Below are 17,330 nucleotides of genomic sequence, written 5' to 3'. Positions count from 1 at the left end.
GAATCCATATATTTAAACAGCACATTGTTTTAAATACTCTTATTATCGATGTAAAAAAAATATTTTTACAACTATATAGTGCAACAGTTGATCTCAGAGACAATACAACTGAAATAATATAAGGCTGCATGATGTTACAGTAGCTACTTGTCCCCCTTGTGGTTATACAGCGAAAGGACAACTTGACTGGCATCTATCCTCTCCCTTTAAAAACGTGGAGAGGGGAGGGGTAAAAGCTGGGAGATCAGCTACAAGGTCATACCCATTGCAATTACAGGATCACTATATTTTTCTTAGGTTTGTTCTGCTGGTGTAAGATCTGCAGAGCTGAAACAGGTGGGGGAGGCATTTCCTTCTACTTCTTTTTTTTTCCATTGCACAGTTGAAGAAAAGAAAGGAAGGGCTTTAATTTATCTTGGAAATAGTAGGGAAATTTAGTGATGTCGCCCTGGGATTAAAACGAATGGGGGGGGGAGGGGGTGATGTAACCCTTTCTGACATAGGGGGGAAATGAATTATGCAGCCATATAAGAAATGGATGTAGTGCACGTCACTTGTGGCACTGGTATAAAAGTAATTGTACTATGTCCATGCTTATCTGCAGTAGGGTCTGGGAAGCTGGAGGAGGAGAGTTTCTCAGCCTGTGATCTATTACTGAGAGGTTCACAGATCGTTGGCACTGCTGTTTTATTTCACCAAGTTACTCGTGAGCTGTGATCTGCCACAATCAACCTGCTCAATACCATATCTGAGGGTGGGACAGTAGTTTGTGCCTGCAGGTTCTCAGCTTGAAGGTTGCAGGAGACCAGAAGATCCACTGCTCTGCAAAGATGTTTGTGGTTGTTGTTGCTGCTCTTTGTATGTGGGTAAAGATGGGAGTCCACTCAGCTCCCTGTGAAACTGTCAGGATTCCCATGTGCAGGAACATGCCCTGGAATATAACCAGGATGCCCAACCACCTCCACCACAGCACCCAGGAGAATGCCGTCCTGGCCATAGAACAATACCAGGAGCTGGTGGAGATCAACTGCAGTCCTGTGCTGAGTTTCTTCCTCTGTGCCATGTATGCACCCATCTGTACCCTGGAGTTCCTGCACGACCCGATCAAGCCTTGCAAGTCTGTGTGCCAACGAGCCAAGGATGGCTGTGAGCCCATTATGAAGAGGTACAACCACAGCTGGCCAGAAAACCTGGCTTGTGATGACCTGCCGGTTTATGACCGTGGAGTGTGCATCTCTCCTGAAGCCATAGTCACAGATCTCCCTGAAGGTGAGGAAACACAGTGCATGTACTGCTGTGGGATATTCTTCAGGCTCACTGGGTGGGTGACTACTGTAGTTTATTCATATCATGTCCTGATTTCAACAGGTCTCATCAAGTGCATGTTCTCCAAAAACATTTTGCGCAAAATACAGTCAAATGATCTCACCAATATCCAGCACTATGTTTACATGTGTCATAGCAAAAAAAAAAAAAAAAAAACCACACAAAATAAGAATCATCTTGTATAGCATAAAATGCGACTTCAATAAATTGCACTTTTAAACTGCTATGGACAGGAAAAAATAGACACAGTGCTGATAATTGCAATACTTTTTTTGGTCTAGTCTGCAATGTAAAAGTGATACAGGAAGCATTTTGGAAGAATTATTAAGCAATAAAGAACCGTGATCGGTTATTTTTAGTTCTGTGGAATTTCAGTTGCCTCAGTTACAGGATCTCAATTTCTGTAAAGTTGCAAGTGTGTGATAATTGTGGGAAATTACTTTCACACCTGTTCAAATACATGAACAACCTAAAGGAAATCATTTAAGGCAGAGGTAACGTTTGTTGTGTTTAATGTGGAGATCTAATGTGGAGATCTAATGTCTGGTGTATTTAAGCCATCCTAGCACTGATATAGTTATGTTACATTTTTATTTAAAAAGGTGTTATTTTTATAAAACATAATGCCATGTCTTATGCTGCTAGCACAAATAAGAATTCTACAGAAGAAGATTTACTCAAATGTATTATGTATGTTACAGTGGTGGAGCAATCATATCCAGTATAAGTGGAGTATTTAAAACTCATATTAATCCTGTGTTGGGCATTTTATATATATTTTTTACTTTTAAATGATATCTTGTTCTTCTTAGATGTAAAGTGGATGGAGTTTACACAAGATGTTATAGTCCCAGAAAGACCACGAGTGAATCACTGCAAAAGTGTAAACATGGGTAAAATAAAACGTTTTTGTTGTCTTCAAAATAGATTGATAAAATATTGTTTATTCTTCTATAGTGTTTGCAACATTGCAGGGTTTATAATATTATATATAAAGTTTATAATATATGTGTATATGTTTGAAAGTTCTCGTTTAAATACACACACACATACACACACACACACACACACACACACACACACACACACACACACACACACACACACACACACACACACACACACACACACACACACGTATATACATTATCTACTGTGATCAAAAGGCATTCCACTAATCGTACACTAAAACAGAACAATATGTTGTTATATTGGGTTGACCATCTTTAGTCTTCTCGACAGCAATAATTGAATTAAATGTAGAGTCTATGTGTAAATTGGCAAGCTTTTTAATTTAATGTAATATATATTTTTTCCACAATTTCTTCCTCCCAGATCGATGCAAATGCAAAACGATTAAACCTACCCTAACAACGTACCTGACCAAAAACTACAACTATGGTAAGTCACTTGTTGCAATACCTCTTATATATCAAGTTATAAGCAGGTGCATGTTTCAGAAATCCCAATCATAGGACAGATAGCTTGCTACATATCCATAAAAAAGATGTTTTAGGAGGACAGTGGTTTCAAACTTCTATGTGACAGATAAACTCTTTATTTAATATGGTAAAAACCTGAATGGAATTATAACGCCACTCACATACTGTACTATCACCTTACCAGACACTAACATTGCCCAAGATACACAAAGACCCACACAAACACTCACTTAGCCCTATAGTACTTGCTTAAAATGTGTATCAGGAGCAGAAGGGCAATTCTCAGGATCCCATGCTGCTAGCTGTAAGTACAGAGTTTATCCCAGGGATTGATACAACTGTGTGAGGAACAGCACTGGTCCATTAACCAGTTATTGGAAGCCATCCCCATGAGAGTTACTGAATATGAACAACCAGGGAAGTTACATACTACTGAGTCTTTTGGGAGTGTATACAGTATATTAAGCTAGTCCAAAGTGTGTGTAGTTGCCTTGCAGGTGTGTCAGATGTAAGAAATGTTTTTATTTACATGATGCAAATGTGTTAGTCAGAGGGTTTGATGCCACCTCAGCCCTGGTTTACAATGCAGGGAGATGATTGATGCAAAATATAATACATCCCATTATCATGTGTAACTACGCCCTTACTACACCTACTCCCAAAATCACAAACAGATGCTAGGAGGATAAGATTGGGAAAGAATATCTTGATATATTGAAGATTTAATATTCATGTTTATAATGCTGTTCAGAGGCCCCTTTTTAATATACTGTGAAGCTGCTTCCGACTGCAGAATTGAATGGCAGTAAAATGTTCTCCGATGGGAAAGCAGTTTCACAGCATAGAGAATAATGCCCTTATTCATTAACTGCGATACTGCTGATACAAGGTCCATCGCAGGAAAACTACCATCCAAGTCAATGACAGTTCCCCACTATCTCGCTGCTATCAGCATTAACGCAGCTTAATGAATAAGGCCCGGAGGCCCTGATTCACTAGAAATCTCTGCTCTAGGGCTTATAAGAAAAAGAAAAACAAAGTGAACTGAAATATTGTGTTTACCTAAATTGCCTTGTTATGTGATTACTAAATTTACAAATGTGATACAGTATTTCCTTTTCCTGTTTTCATAGTAATCCATGCAAAAGTTAAAAGCATCACTAGAAGCAATTGCAATGAAATAACCACTGTGGTTGAAATTAAAGAGACACTCAAGTCTTCAACGGCAATCCCTAGGTCTCAAGTACCTCTCATTACGAACTCATCCTGCCAGTGTCCACAGTTATTACCCAATCAGGATGTGTTTATCATGTGTTATCAGTGGCGTTCACGGTAAGCTTTGTGAATATAGATGTGCGAAAGTTTCAGAGTTCGCTTTGGGAACATTTTTGCTATTTTTTAAATTCTTGGTTGAAATCTAATGGTTCGATCGCAGACCCTGTTACTAGAGTGGCTAGTGCTGGGGGTGCCTTGTTAGGCTTTCCTAGGGCCCTGGCAAACTTAGAGGGTTCGAGGAACTGTTGTTCATCATCCTCCAGCTCCTCACGTTGTATAGTGGAGTGGGCAATTGGGTAGACGTAGGCAAGGTCTGACAGGGAACTGGTGTCCTTGCAGGTCAAGGTTGAGGCATGTGGAACCTCCTATTGACTTTCACTGTTTAAAGTCAATCAGTCAGCATAATCATCAGTGTAGAAAATAGCTGAAGCGCTCAAATGCAGGTATATTAACCCAAAATAAGCCAAACCACTAAACCAGGGTACTAACAAATTACATAGTACCTAATGTGTAAAAGTATGGGTACTATCCTCCTGAAGACAGGTGGTAGATGGTGCAAGCCCACTTACCATCGGTCTCATTGGCAGGTTCCCCAGGAAAATATGCAAATACTCACATCCTGGTAGGGTAGGTAGGCAGGCTGTGCAGCTACTAAATGCAATACAGGGAAAAAGGAGACCAAAAGCGCACCAGCACAAACGGAGCAGGAAGGACCCAAAACGAAAAATAATTAAAAGGGCACTTTAATGTGACAAAAGACCCATCCAACGCGTTTAGAACGTCACAGCGTTCTTTTTCCTTGTGCTGGAGCATAATCATCAGTCTCTGATTGTTTAGGTGGCAAAGGAACTGTACCAAAATATTCATCATCATTACTTGTGCTCTTGTGTCCTACTGTCATGCTTCATACCGTGCCCTTTATCTTGATGCTATTAACTTATTGATATGAGTACAGATATATAGACACAACCACACTAGGGATAATTAATGCTTTGCTCTGCAATGTCAGCATGGCAACTACCAGGGGCAAAACCAGAAATTCATATTGGTTGGTGATAAGTTTTTGGTTTGTTAATAAATAAATTAATGTGCAGCATAACTGCTATATTAATGTATATATCATTGCACACAAAAGAATAAACTACCATTTCAACTTACAAAACTAAGTCTAGTTTCCTTTTATTTTTTGATAGTATCTTAGCAACTTCATCCTCATCTATGCTTATGTTTTTATGAATATAAAATAACAGAGGGCAGTGGTTGCAGGATGCAGAGAGACAGAGAAAGGGACAGTGGGCAGAGACAGAAGTGCAGTGGGTTCAGGAAGGCACGACAGGGGCAGTGGTTGCATGCGTGAGACAGACAGATGGGATTATGGGTGTAGGAGAGGGAGCAGTGGGCAGAGAGAAAGGGGCAGGGGGCAGAGAGGGCAGTTGGTGCAGCAGGGGGTAAGTGAGTGCAGGAGAGAGGCAGTGAGTGCAGGAGAGAGAGACGGGGGAGAGAGGGGGGAAGTGGGTGCAGTAGAGGGGGCAGTGAGCACAGAGATAGAGATGGGAGGCAGTGGGTGCCAGTCCTACCTCTGAGGGAAAAATTACAGGAGGAGGTCACATGGTAGGCAGCCTCTGCACTAAATGGCTGCTGCCTGCCATGTGGCCTCCTTCTATGGGCCCTATACTCAAGGGATTCTGGTACTTCTGGTCCTGCTGCCTTTCTAAGTTGTAGCCTTACATTAAGAGCTGGTTTACATCTCTTTGTAGAGGTGGGAGGGGACCTCCCTCGTGCCGTCCTTCTCTGCCGCCTTGCACCAATATATGAAATTCTTGGGGGGGGTGCAAATGCACCTTTCCAGGCACCCTCCTTGTTTGCTCTACTGGCAACTAGACAAGCACTCGCTGCCTGCAAATAATTTGCCTTAGGCTGCCAGTACTAGACTCTAATTCCTATCAACAGACACCACACTACAATATGGCTCACTGCCAACTTGAACTCCACTGATGTATTTGCACATCTGTGCTCAGTTTATGCTATTTGCAGTGGAGAATTGTAATACATTTGTTGAAGAGGACACTTTTCTCACCTGAACTTACCGTTGGGCTAAGGTTGTTTCAGTTATTTGTGCTAGGACTTTTACAAACATTGTTGAATAAGGTCAAGTTCCCTGGGAGACATTGATGGCCTGGATTTTCACAATTACATTTGCCATCGCTATGAAAAAAACCTCTTGGAACACACAATACTAGGCATTGAATCATTCATCATAGAAGCCCTTGTTTCCAATGGCAGAAATGTCAGCCATTTCCCCCCCAAAAAAACTCTACAATGGAAGCAGATCTCTTTGCTGCTTTATATAAAAAATAAAATTAAGATGAGTCACTGTACAGAACATTGATACTTTTATCAAAAGTTAACAAAAGGAAGAAGGAAAGATGCATCCAGGCAAATATGGAGCAGAACTGATGCAAGAACCATAATTTTCACCTAGCGTTTCTTTTCCTTTACATTACGGTAGATTGTAAAGGTAGATTCCACTTTTTCCATGTACTGTATCCTTTTTTTTTTTTAACTGGTTAAGAGGTATTTTAGGATACAGTAAAAACACATGTAACGGTATTTCTGGCCCGGCCTGACCCACCCAATCTCACATTGGCCCCTGTGGTCTAACCGGACCCCATTACAGTGTAGATATGCCTGATGGTGCACCTGTTGGCTACAGGACTCCTGAGTCTCCCGCATGATGGTGTGTGGGGAGGACCCGTCCAGACAGGCAGCTGAGGTAGTGTGCTGAGTCTCACCTAGTTCCAGTGCAGCGCCTCCACCTCACCAGGGTCCCTGCGTCCGCAAGGGGATGATCCTGGCGAGGAACTCCTCCGTGGTGCTCCTCTCTGTACACTCATTCCAGATAGATACACGAGAGGGTTTCTGGCTGAACTCATCTTTATTGACACGGCAGGGCAGCTGCCCTCCACAAGGAGTATCTTCAGCCGCTCATCTCGCCAGTGCTCCCTTTAGATAGGTATAGCACCTAGATCAGGGATTCACTATTCCCGCAGGAATCACTGTCCTGTGCCAGGTCCCTGGACACAGCCTCCCATGGAGTTACTATATCATAACTGACAGAACTCTTCCTCAACTGGACTTGAACTAGACAGCAACTCAGGTAGAACTTTCCAGCAACTCACTTTAGAACACAGTGCTGTGCCTTATGTAAGCTTCTGAGGCTGACACACCTCTGACATCACTAACCATGGAGTCAGAGCACGTGACCAGTCCCAGCCATACACAGAGCACCCCACCAGGGTGTGAGGGAAAACCTCCATGATTACTGCTGGCATGCCCACACTTACCAGGCCTTACTGCCAGCAGGAGAGATGACTGTAGGCATTTTACATGACCGCTACATTCTCCCCCTGGTGAATCCCATCGTCCTCGCTGGGACCTAAATTTAGATACCTCTTGCCAGGAAGCACTGCAACAGAAACATAATTAACATCACACAAATTTTCTCATAATGCAGTACAAATGAATACAGTACATATCTCCATCATAAACATTACAGATACATCCTAACATAGATGTATAACAACCAGGGTTACTCCCTTATGGAGTATCCATTAGTGGTACTACCATACCCTCTTACGGTGGCTTGCGCACAGCATGGTCCGCGGGGCTTAAAGCAGCAATGCTGTAACCCTCTGTGCGACACTTCTCGTGTAACCCGCCAGGATCCCAATCTTCTTCCCCTGATCCTTCCTCCTCATCAGTACCATATCCCCTATCCTCACCAGTGGAACCCATCTTAAACTCAATTTCTCCCTCCATAAGGGGTTCAGGGACATACGGGTACTCCAACCCGTGGGACGCCTTGTATTTGGCAATAATGGCCCTCTCGGCCCGGCTACATCGGATTAGCTCAGCATTCCCTGCCCGTCCGGGCAACACCCATGATAGGGGCTCTATTTCCCTGCGCTCAATTTTGAACCACCGTTCCTGTAGCTCTCTCTCCCTTTGCACAGGTGTAAACTGTCCTACTGCCCACCATCGGGTCTCCTTACGTTCCTCAGACCCCCACTCTAGTGAGTCCCCCTCCTCTGTATCCCCCCAAGAAGATACCCCAGAGGTCCTTGATGAAAGAGGCTTGGACCATAGGTATGATCCCGGTACCTTTTCCTCTGCCGAATCGGTTACATTAGGTACCCACCGGGCCATTGATGCCATACCCAGTTGCCCTCCACCCCTGGAACCCCCCTCGGAAGCATAACTGTTCAGTCTCTCCCCAGTCCGTTCCTCACCGGTTCCCTGGGACCCTCCCGACATTCCAAAACTGGACGTGGACCCACGGGAAAAGGTGACTGGGACAGGGGCTTTATCTAGGGCATGGGTTTGGGCGTAGGGACAGGTAATAGGCATCCGCGGGGTTCCGACCCGCTCTCTGCCTTCGGATAGTCCCGTATTATTGTGCGGACGTGCCGCTGGTTGGGCCTCACCCGTCTCAGCTCTCCTCTCAGTCTGCCAGCTCTTTGTTGACACAGGTGATCGGGAAGCACTGCCCGATCGCCGAGGCGTTGTTGTCATTTCTCCGATCGTTCCGCTACCTCCGCCGGAAGTGACGTCATCACCGGAACCGGATACTCCGCCATCTTGCGGTGGATCCCCAAGCGGGATCTCTTCCTCCACAACGACATCCGCCGCCGGAAGTGAGGGTTCTGCTCTCCGCTCCGCTCGGGCCTGGGCTAGGCCTTCCTCCGCCGTTGCCACCACCGGCGCCTGGGAAGGGTAAGGATGTATCTCACCGCTCCGTCGGCTCGGGATGGAATCCTCTCCTCCTTCCGCGCTGCAAGTCACCACGGCCGTGGGACTCCGCCTCTCGGGTTGGTTCTGCACCGGCGACACGAGACTCTGCTCCGCCGCGACACAGGTAAGTGCCGGTTCTTTTTCCGAGGAGCCGAACTCCGACTCGGGGAGTGGCACTCCCGCAGGGGACCGACGGTGAGGTTCCGGGTTCTCACCGCGGTTGTAGACCCCTCTCTCTTCAGGCTCCGTTCTGATCATTAGGAGCGATCCCCATTCTCCGGGATCAACTGGTTCGGTGCAGGCCGCACGCGGGGCTTCAGCCGTCAGCATGGCTGTGTCCGCTCCCGCCTTGACTACCAGGGAGCCTCCTGGCAATAAATAGGGATATACCCCAATGTCTATCTCGCGCTTTGTTGTGCTGGTTACGGGGGACACTTTGCACAGTGGTCTCTCCTGTTCCATAGATAACGGGGCAGGTGATTCCTTATCTCCAGCTTCACTGGTGTGGTCCGCCGGCTGGGGCATCACCACAGCTGGGTGTTGGTCATGGGAGGCACTAAGTAACTTCTCCCTGAAGACAGCCTGAACTTCAGCAGTACTCATATTGATATAGAGTCCCGGCTCCTCCTCCTGGTGAACAGAAATGGCTGATGACTGCTCAAAACTCTCGCTCCCCCTGGTGGAATTTAAAGGAGGGGCGGCACACTCTTTCACGTTATGGCCCCTAATTGGCTCTAAGTCCGTCACAGTCTCTGAGGGCGCGGCTACAGCTTTCGCGCCATACCTCCCCGCAGGGTGTGGTTTCCTCTTTGGCGCCAATCCCGGCCAACTTTCTGCAATTTTAGCATTTGCAGAATTTTCTGCAACTGGCCCACGCGGTCTCCCAGGGAAGCGGGAACCGCCATTTTGGGTCGCTCTGCTATCCATATTAGCAGCAGCTGTAACTTCGTGTTTCCCTATCTTCTCCACTAGCCACTTCCAGGAAAGGGGGTCACCCCGCATCCAAGAGCACCTCATCATGACCACAACAGGATGGTCAGGCATCGCTCCTCTCAGAAATTGATCACAACAGTACATATCCACTTCGGTGGCCGTGATACGATCCCTTCTCCGCATCTCCCACAAGACTGCACCAATCCGCAGGAGGAACTCAGATAGCTCCTCTCCGTCTTTCTGGCGAAGACTGTAGTACCGCCTCATCAATTGTTCCATGTCCTCTTTACCCGCACACACACCATGTGCGCTCTCTCTATTAGCCTCCGTCCGCCATTTTGGACTATCCGCACCGCGCGGATCCTCCATTCTTGCGGTCGCCATTTTCTCGCTGCTGTTACTGTACATGGGGCTCCGTTCTGCGGGGCAGCCACCACACCGGTACAATAAAGATTAGCTTCAGATGCACCACCACATGTGTACCTTATCTAGGTGTGACCCAGTGTTGCACTACCTCAGGCTAGGCTCACTCTCTCAGTGTCTGCTGTGACTCCTTCCTCCCAGTCTGTGCTCCCTATGGTGAGTGTCTGGAATGGGCTAGGTACTCTGGCTTCTGCTGCCATGCAGTACTTGGGGCGTCTACCTGTCTTGGTCAGCCTAGCGCAGACCCTCTCCAGGACTCCTGACCAAGTTAACAGGCTATCCCTTCTGGCATCCTACCAACTAGCACTGCCTCAAGGTGACTCGGTCAGCTATAACCCGGCTCCAGACCCCTCACTCCTTTCAGGCCCCTAGGTCGTCCCTGCGAACTGACAATATCCCGTCAGCCCCTGACCACCCCTAGGTCCGTCCCTACGCAGCACAAAGTGGCAGCAGACACTTCTCCCTGTTTCCAAGTGACCTAGCTAAAAGCCTGTCCTGATCTGATCTCAGCAGCGCCTCCAAATGTAACGGTATTTCTGGCCCGGCCTGACCCACCCAATCTCACATTGGCCCCTGTGGTCTAACCGGACCCCATTACAGTGTAGATATGCCTGATGGTGCACCTGTTGGCTACAGGACTCCTGAGTCTCCCGCATGATGGTGTGTGGGGAGGACCCGTCCAGACAGGCAGCTGAGGTAGTGTGCTGAGTCTCACCTAGTTCCAGTGCAGCGCCTCCACCTCACCAGGGTCCCTGCGTCCGCAAGGGGATGATCCTGGCGAGGAACTCCTCCGTGGTGCTCCTCTCTGTACACTCATTCCAGATAGATACACGAGAGGGTTTCTGGCTGAACTCATCTTTATTGACACGGCAGGGCAGCTGCCCTCCACAAGGAGTATCTTCAGCCGCTCATCTCGCCAGTGCTCCCTTTAGATAGGTATAGCACCTAGATCAGGGATTCACTATTCCCGCAGGAATCACTGTCCTGTGCCAGGTCCCTGGACACAGCCTCCCATGGAGTTACTATATCATAACTGACAGAACTCTTCCTCAACTGGACTTGAACTAGACAGCAACTCAGGTAGAACTTTCCAGCAACTCACTTTAGAACACAGTGCTGTGCCTTATGTAAGCTTCTGAGGCTGACACACCTCTGACATCACTAACCATGGAGTCAGAGCATGTGACCAGTCCCAGCCATACACAGAGCACCCCACCAGGGTGTGAGGGAAAACCTCCATGATTACTGCTGGCATGCCCACACTTACCAGGCCTTACTGCCAGCAGGAGAGATGACTGTAGGCATTTTACATGACCGCTACACACATAAAAAAATAGAAAACATCAGAGGGATCAATACAGTGTATAAATGCCATTATAAATTACATAAAAGTCCCAGAGAACCAGGGAGAAGAAAAAACAAAAAGGAAATGCTGCCTTAGCATTAGACGGCTAGAATTAATGTGAGCAGGTGGTGCATTCAGGGAACTCTCCTAAGTGAAATATTTGTTGTACTGTCAGGCAAGCCATGTCATTGAGCAAGTCAGAGTAAGTCTGCATGCGCCCTGAGAACTGGGTCATTAATAAAAGAAATTCATGGCTCCCAAACTCTAGAAAATGTAATGCATTCCTCCTTCAAAAAAGAGGTGATTTTTTTTCCAGAACCATAACATGCCATATACAGCAGGAATAATACAGTCGGCTTTTTTTGTTGTTAATCATTGCAACTTTTAAAACATTAATCAAACCTGACGGGAGTGATTTGATTGTTGACGAGAAATATGTGGATTCTGTTTCCCGGGTAAATTTTCTGATACAAAAGAAAATAAAACTGCCTAAATGAAATAAAGTGTACTTTCCAATGATTGCTTTATTTATTATTTTCATATTTTCATCATTCAACATTAATCTCTTAATCCCCAGAATGATGCTTCTTGATGGCTGCTTGGTTGAAAAATGGAAAGACCAATTAAACAAAAGGTTCAAGGTAATAATTACACTGCTGGCAATACATAGCTTAATATCCACTGCGCAGATTAACAACACATTCCTAAACTTTTTTGAACTATTCAGTTTGCTTAATTGTAGCTACAGTATGTAATTACATTAGTGTTAGTGTAAAGCCATAATCTCACTTAGATGGTCCAACCAAAAAAGTTTTTTCTGGTACAGAGAAATATTGAGGTAGCGGTCTTACTTCACTAAGGCCCAGGTGCACTGTGTCAGGCTTTCTAGCATGGCGCTAACCTAAATTAACGTTAGGTTAGGTTAATAGTAACTCCTACTGTATGCAATGAAGAGAATAACAAGAGTGAGAGAGAGAGTGTGTGAGTGAGTGAGAGTGAGTGAGAGTGAGTGAGTGAGTAAGAGAGAGAGAGAGAGATGAACACACCTGAGAATCCTGGGATATGTGTTCATTAGGATATGCAATGTGTATTAAAATGAAATTAGCATATTTCTTAGATTTTTCAGTTGTGTTCATTTTTGTACACACATTGTGTAAAGATGTGTTTAGGTTGATACTGTTAGTCACTTGGGATGCAACTAAACTCTAATCTCTCAAGTCCCCTGGGACTAAAAGTTAAATACTCTTTCTCATAACGCCTCCTTCTGGTGAAACAGGCTTAATGCCAGACTATTTGAAGCTAACGCAAGGAAGTGCTATTTTAACTTGATATTTAAGCCTATGCTACAGAGTTAAACAATAGCCTTTATTTATGCATACAGTATGGACATGCTTGCGACTCAGGGAAAATAATGTCTGTTACTAATTTATTTAACCTAACGTTATTTGCCCTGATTTAACAGAGCTGAGTATATCTAGCCCCTAGAGCTGAGGCTGTGATTTCTCTTGGAAACGAACAAAAACTCAACGACATTCGGTCACTCGGGTTAATGCTAAAGAAAAACCACGAAGAAAATTGTGAGCTTTTGGACAGATTTATGTTTCTAATCTGGTTTTAAATCCACCCCTACTATTTGTGTATGACTGTAATAGCACCGGGTAGTTGAATTGTCCTACTATTCATGAGGCTGATATGAAACTATCTTTTTAAATTATTAGCATTAAATATTCTCAAGTAAGTGACTGTTTGACAAAAATAGATTAAACTCAAGGAAAACTCATCTAATTTTTCCTATAATCATCAAACCTTTCATTTCTACCTCTCCCTCTGATCCAAGATGTCTGAAATACAGTCTCTTATAGCAATGCTTCCTTGGTCTTACTACAAGCAGACTCCACTATTCATCAGACATTTTAATGTTCAAAGTAACAGCATATACTGTATACAGATATATCTCCGAAGCTGAGGGTTCCCAGATAGAGACCCCTTAGTTAACAAAGGCAAAATAGTCAATTGGGAGGTAGGGAGGCTTACTGCTCCAACCTCTTACTGCCAGAGGTTCTGGCAAACTACTGGTGTGTACTGCTGTGCAGACCTTCCATACAGCAAAGAGATGAAGGGCCTTATTATATATCCACAGATATGGCTGTTTGGGCTGTTTTCAGACAAAAATCCCCATTTGCTTCAATAGTGATTACCGTCCGAAAACGGCCCGAACTACAGCTTCAGTGGATATCCTGTAGATTACCACACTGTGTATATGCATGTCATTTATACATATGTGTTCTTATTTCTTAAGAGGTGGGAGCAAACTCTACAAGAACATCAAGTGAGAACAGCTCAAGAGAAGATCAAGAACGCTAGTCGCACAGGCCGCAGTGGCGTGCCAAAAACAAGCCAAAAGAGTTCCAACCCTGCATCCGGGAGTCCCAAAAAGAACATTAAAACCATGAAGGATCAGAAAGACAAAAGAGCATGAGCTGTGAAATATTCCAAGTGAAAGACGATTATTTTGCATGATGAGGGTCACTAGCTGGCTTCAGTGGCAGAACATATTATTCCTAAACTCATCGACCTGGAAACTCTCTGCAGTAATCTGCATTGACTTTTTATTTACTGCACTTTACTTTGAAATTTTTTTTTTAAATACTTTTGACCACTGCAAACCACAGATTTAGATTTGCAATTAAAGTAAATAGGCCTTTTACATTGAGTGAATGAGTGTATCACATTTAATCTTGTGTACACTTGATGAGCAAGCATCTGGATTTGCCCACGTGATGTTTGATGTGTGTGTCAAACATTTGCGTACAGTATATATCAGCAGTCTTTAATGTGTGTGTTCATATAGCATATATTGCAATTTTATTACTATTGTACTTCAGGCTGGCTTCTGTTGTTTAAATATATTTGACAGTTGTGTTGCAAAATTGTTGTTGCTTAAAGACTAAGGCCCATATTTATTAAGTGGTGCTATACTATATTACACCTTCTGGCAACAGAAGAGCCATTACATCCCATTCAGTTGAATGGATCATAAAGTGTTTTCTGAATGGCGTTTAATGGCATAGCACCACTTAGTGAACATGTACCCAATAGTGACCACTGACTGCATAATATTCTGATTACCCACTTAGTGCTGACTGGTTGGGAAAATATGGCTGTTTTTTTTGTTATGAGGAGCCAACATTTTTTAGACTTCATGGCCCACATTTATTAAACAGTATTAACTAAGACTTAGCACCATTTAATACATCTGGGTATAGGAATCACCTATTTACTAGAGATGGGCGTTTTTTTTTGCGGATTTGGATCGGGTGGTTTCTTTGGTCTGCAAATTAGTCTCAAAAGTGGCCATTTGTCTTTTCCGGATTTTTTTTATCACTGGCAATCCTCCTGGCAGATTCTGCAATCCATTGGCGGATGTTTAAGACTCCAATCCGCAGATTCCGGAAACCGTGCGCGGATGTAAAAAAAAATCCGCCTAGGGATTGAGGAATCCGCAGATTAATCTAAAACTGCCATTAAACATCCGCCAACGGATTGTCTCCAATGGTGGTTTTAGATTAATCCACACGGATTGAAACTGGAACAATCCTTTGACGGAGTTTACACCGCGGAGCGGATTTTGAACGGAAACCGCGAGAAATTTCGGAAAACGGATTTTGACAGATTAGATAAACATTTAAAACTACAGTACTTGCCTCTTTTTTTATTTTATTTTTTAAGTGTCAATCTACATTTAATTTATTAAACATGCCTTTGCCATTAGATAACTTTGGTCCGAGAAGGGACAGCCCTTTTTAGTTTTGCTGTAAACATGGTCCAAAAGACAGACACACAGACCCATATTTACTAAGTGGTGCTATTCCATATGACGAATTTCAGTGCTGACAGACATCTTACGGCCCAATTCACCGGCACCACAATGAGTTTTGTGGAATAGCATAGCACAGTAAATATGGCCCACTGTAGTATCTCAGTGTTAACCATAGCTGGTCAGCAGGACAAAGAAGATTCAACAGCATTCTACTGTCAAACTTTGATGCACCCGGAGGAGATTGTATAGGACGGGCTTTAGCAACTAATGTTTTGTAGCATAAATGCATGGACAAACAATATCATAAGCTTCTATTAGAATTATATTTACCTTTGCTGGTTATAAAGGTTGCTATGTATGAGCTTTTGAGGCTACAGTACAAAATTCTCTTCTGATGTCTATCCGGGAGGGATTCATGTGGTCACACCAGAAGAAGAGGTATTAAGGATACAAATACATTGTGCTATCATTGTTAAGTACTGTATATACACAATTATCTATTCTACGGTACGTGAAGAATAATGTCTCCAAAGCTGATCAATGTGTACAAGCTATTTTGCTTTTTTCAAGTTTCCAAGAGCTTAGACAGTATGAAGCACAGAATGTGAGCATGCAGGATTTTGAACATGTTATACTATATGCACGTAAGCACCTATGCATTTAAAATACAGAATTCCTAAAGAAAGACAAAGGAGCTCATTGTTCAGTGTTTTACTATTTAGATTGTAGTTTAAAGTTCCTCTCAGCTGTGTTTTGTCCGGGAGAGGTGTAGCTTTGTCATATGTTGTGTTAAATTGTAATGAACCAACATCAGTGGCATAACAATGCCTTCAGGGACCCTTGAGCAACATTGCGCTGTCATGATGTCGCGGTGTCATGACGTCGCTGCGTCATGATGTCACTGTTTCACATGTCACCATGTGATGTCACGTCGCCATGATGATGCAGCGTCACATGACACCGCAACGTCATGGAGGAGGGCAGCTCTGCTACAGAGGCCCTGCTCTCTCCCTGGTAACTAGTTTAATTGCTGTGGGGAAGAGTGCGGGCCTCTGAAACCTCTTGGGGGGGGGGTCATCAACAGTCTATAGGAAGGGTCCTGACTCCCTTCAGCCCCACTCTCCCCCTCAAGCTGGGGCCTCCGGGGTGTGCCTGGTCATCCCGGGCGGGACTTACCCCACTAACCAACATGAGAGTTTTTATGGATAAAATAATAGTGCACAGACCATTTAAAAAACCCTCTTTGTACAGTACACATGAACAGGATACCTAGAAAGTTTCAAAAACGTGTACACTATGAATTTAACCATGCAAAAGCAAATGATGGTCCATTAAAGAGTATTACTATTTAGACTGTGGTAGTTCTTGGTTTTGTATTTTACAATAGCCTATGTAATTATATACTGTACACTATAAGGGCAAGATGTTATATTCTGTTTTAATAAGTGCCAGCTAAGAAAGACCCTTACAGTGTTGTATATTTACATTCTCTTTCATGGCAAACACTTGTCACGAAAAATGTCAAAGAGGATAACCATTTTTCACTTGCCTAGCAAATTATACAGTACAGTATATACTTTTGGCATTCCAATTTGTGTTTCTGAAGATACTTGACAATGTCAGAAAATATAATGTATTTGATGAGTGAAAAAAATAACAGCTTTTTTTTTAACTTAACGAACTGGGCAAATGTAGCAGACTTTTGAAGTGAAACTTCTTTAGCGGTGTGAATGTGTTGATTGGAGACGCAATTCAGTGGTGACGGAAGTGACATCACTCCGGCAGAAGAGGCCGTCAGTGTTGCCAGCTTCCACCAGGAGGAGTCAGCGCTGGACGGACAGGGAAACACACACACCCCACGACCCACGGCATATGCGTGGAGAAGAGGAAGGCAGCGCTGGACGGACACACTTAAGTGGCTACATCATCATGTATATCAACGTAACATTCATTTTGTGTTTTTATACTTTGAACT

General features: G+C 44.1%; 1 protein-coding gene across 2 annotated transcripts; it reads left to right on the top strand.

Annotated features, from left to right (window-relative positions):
* The first annotated feature begins 266 nt into the window (after positions 1–266).
* SFRP4 (secreted frizzled related protein 4) lies at positions 267–17,048 on the top strand. 2 transcript variants are annotated; one of them, XM_075582929.1, is made up of 6 exons: positions 470–1,269; positions 2,139–2,219; positions 2,662–2,727; positions 3,902–4,100; positions 12,113–12,176; positions 13,835–17,048. In XM_075582929.1, exons 1-6 carry the CDS (start codon positions 831–833, stop codon positions 14,012–14,014), a joined length of 1,029 nt encoding a protein of 342 aa, XP_075439044.1. In that variant the 5' UTR covers positions 470–830; the 3' UTR covers positions 14,015–17,048. The 2 variants fall into 2 exon arrangements, with proteins under 2 accessions (XP_075439045.1, XP_075439044.1); XM_075582930.1 differs by lacking the exon at positions 2,139–2,219 and having other exon boundaries at positions 267–1,269.
* The last annotated feature ends 282 nt before the right edge of the window (positions 17,049–17,330 follow it).

Source organism: Ascaphus truei, unplaced genomic scaffold (genome assembly GCF_040206685.1).
Source record: "Ascaphus truei isolate aAscTru1 unplaced genomic scaffold, aAscTru1.hap1 HAP1_SCAFFOLD_2789, whole genome shotgun sequence".
Taxonomy (NCBI): Eukaryota; Metazoa; Chordata; class Amphibia; order Anura; family Ascaphidae; genus Ascaphus; species Ascaphus truei.
The sequence above is the reverse complement of the archived record's forward strand: the minus strand, read 5'-3'. Positions and strand labels throughout refer to the sequence as shown.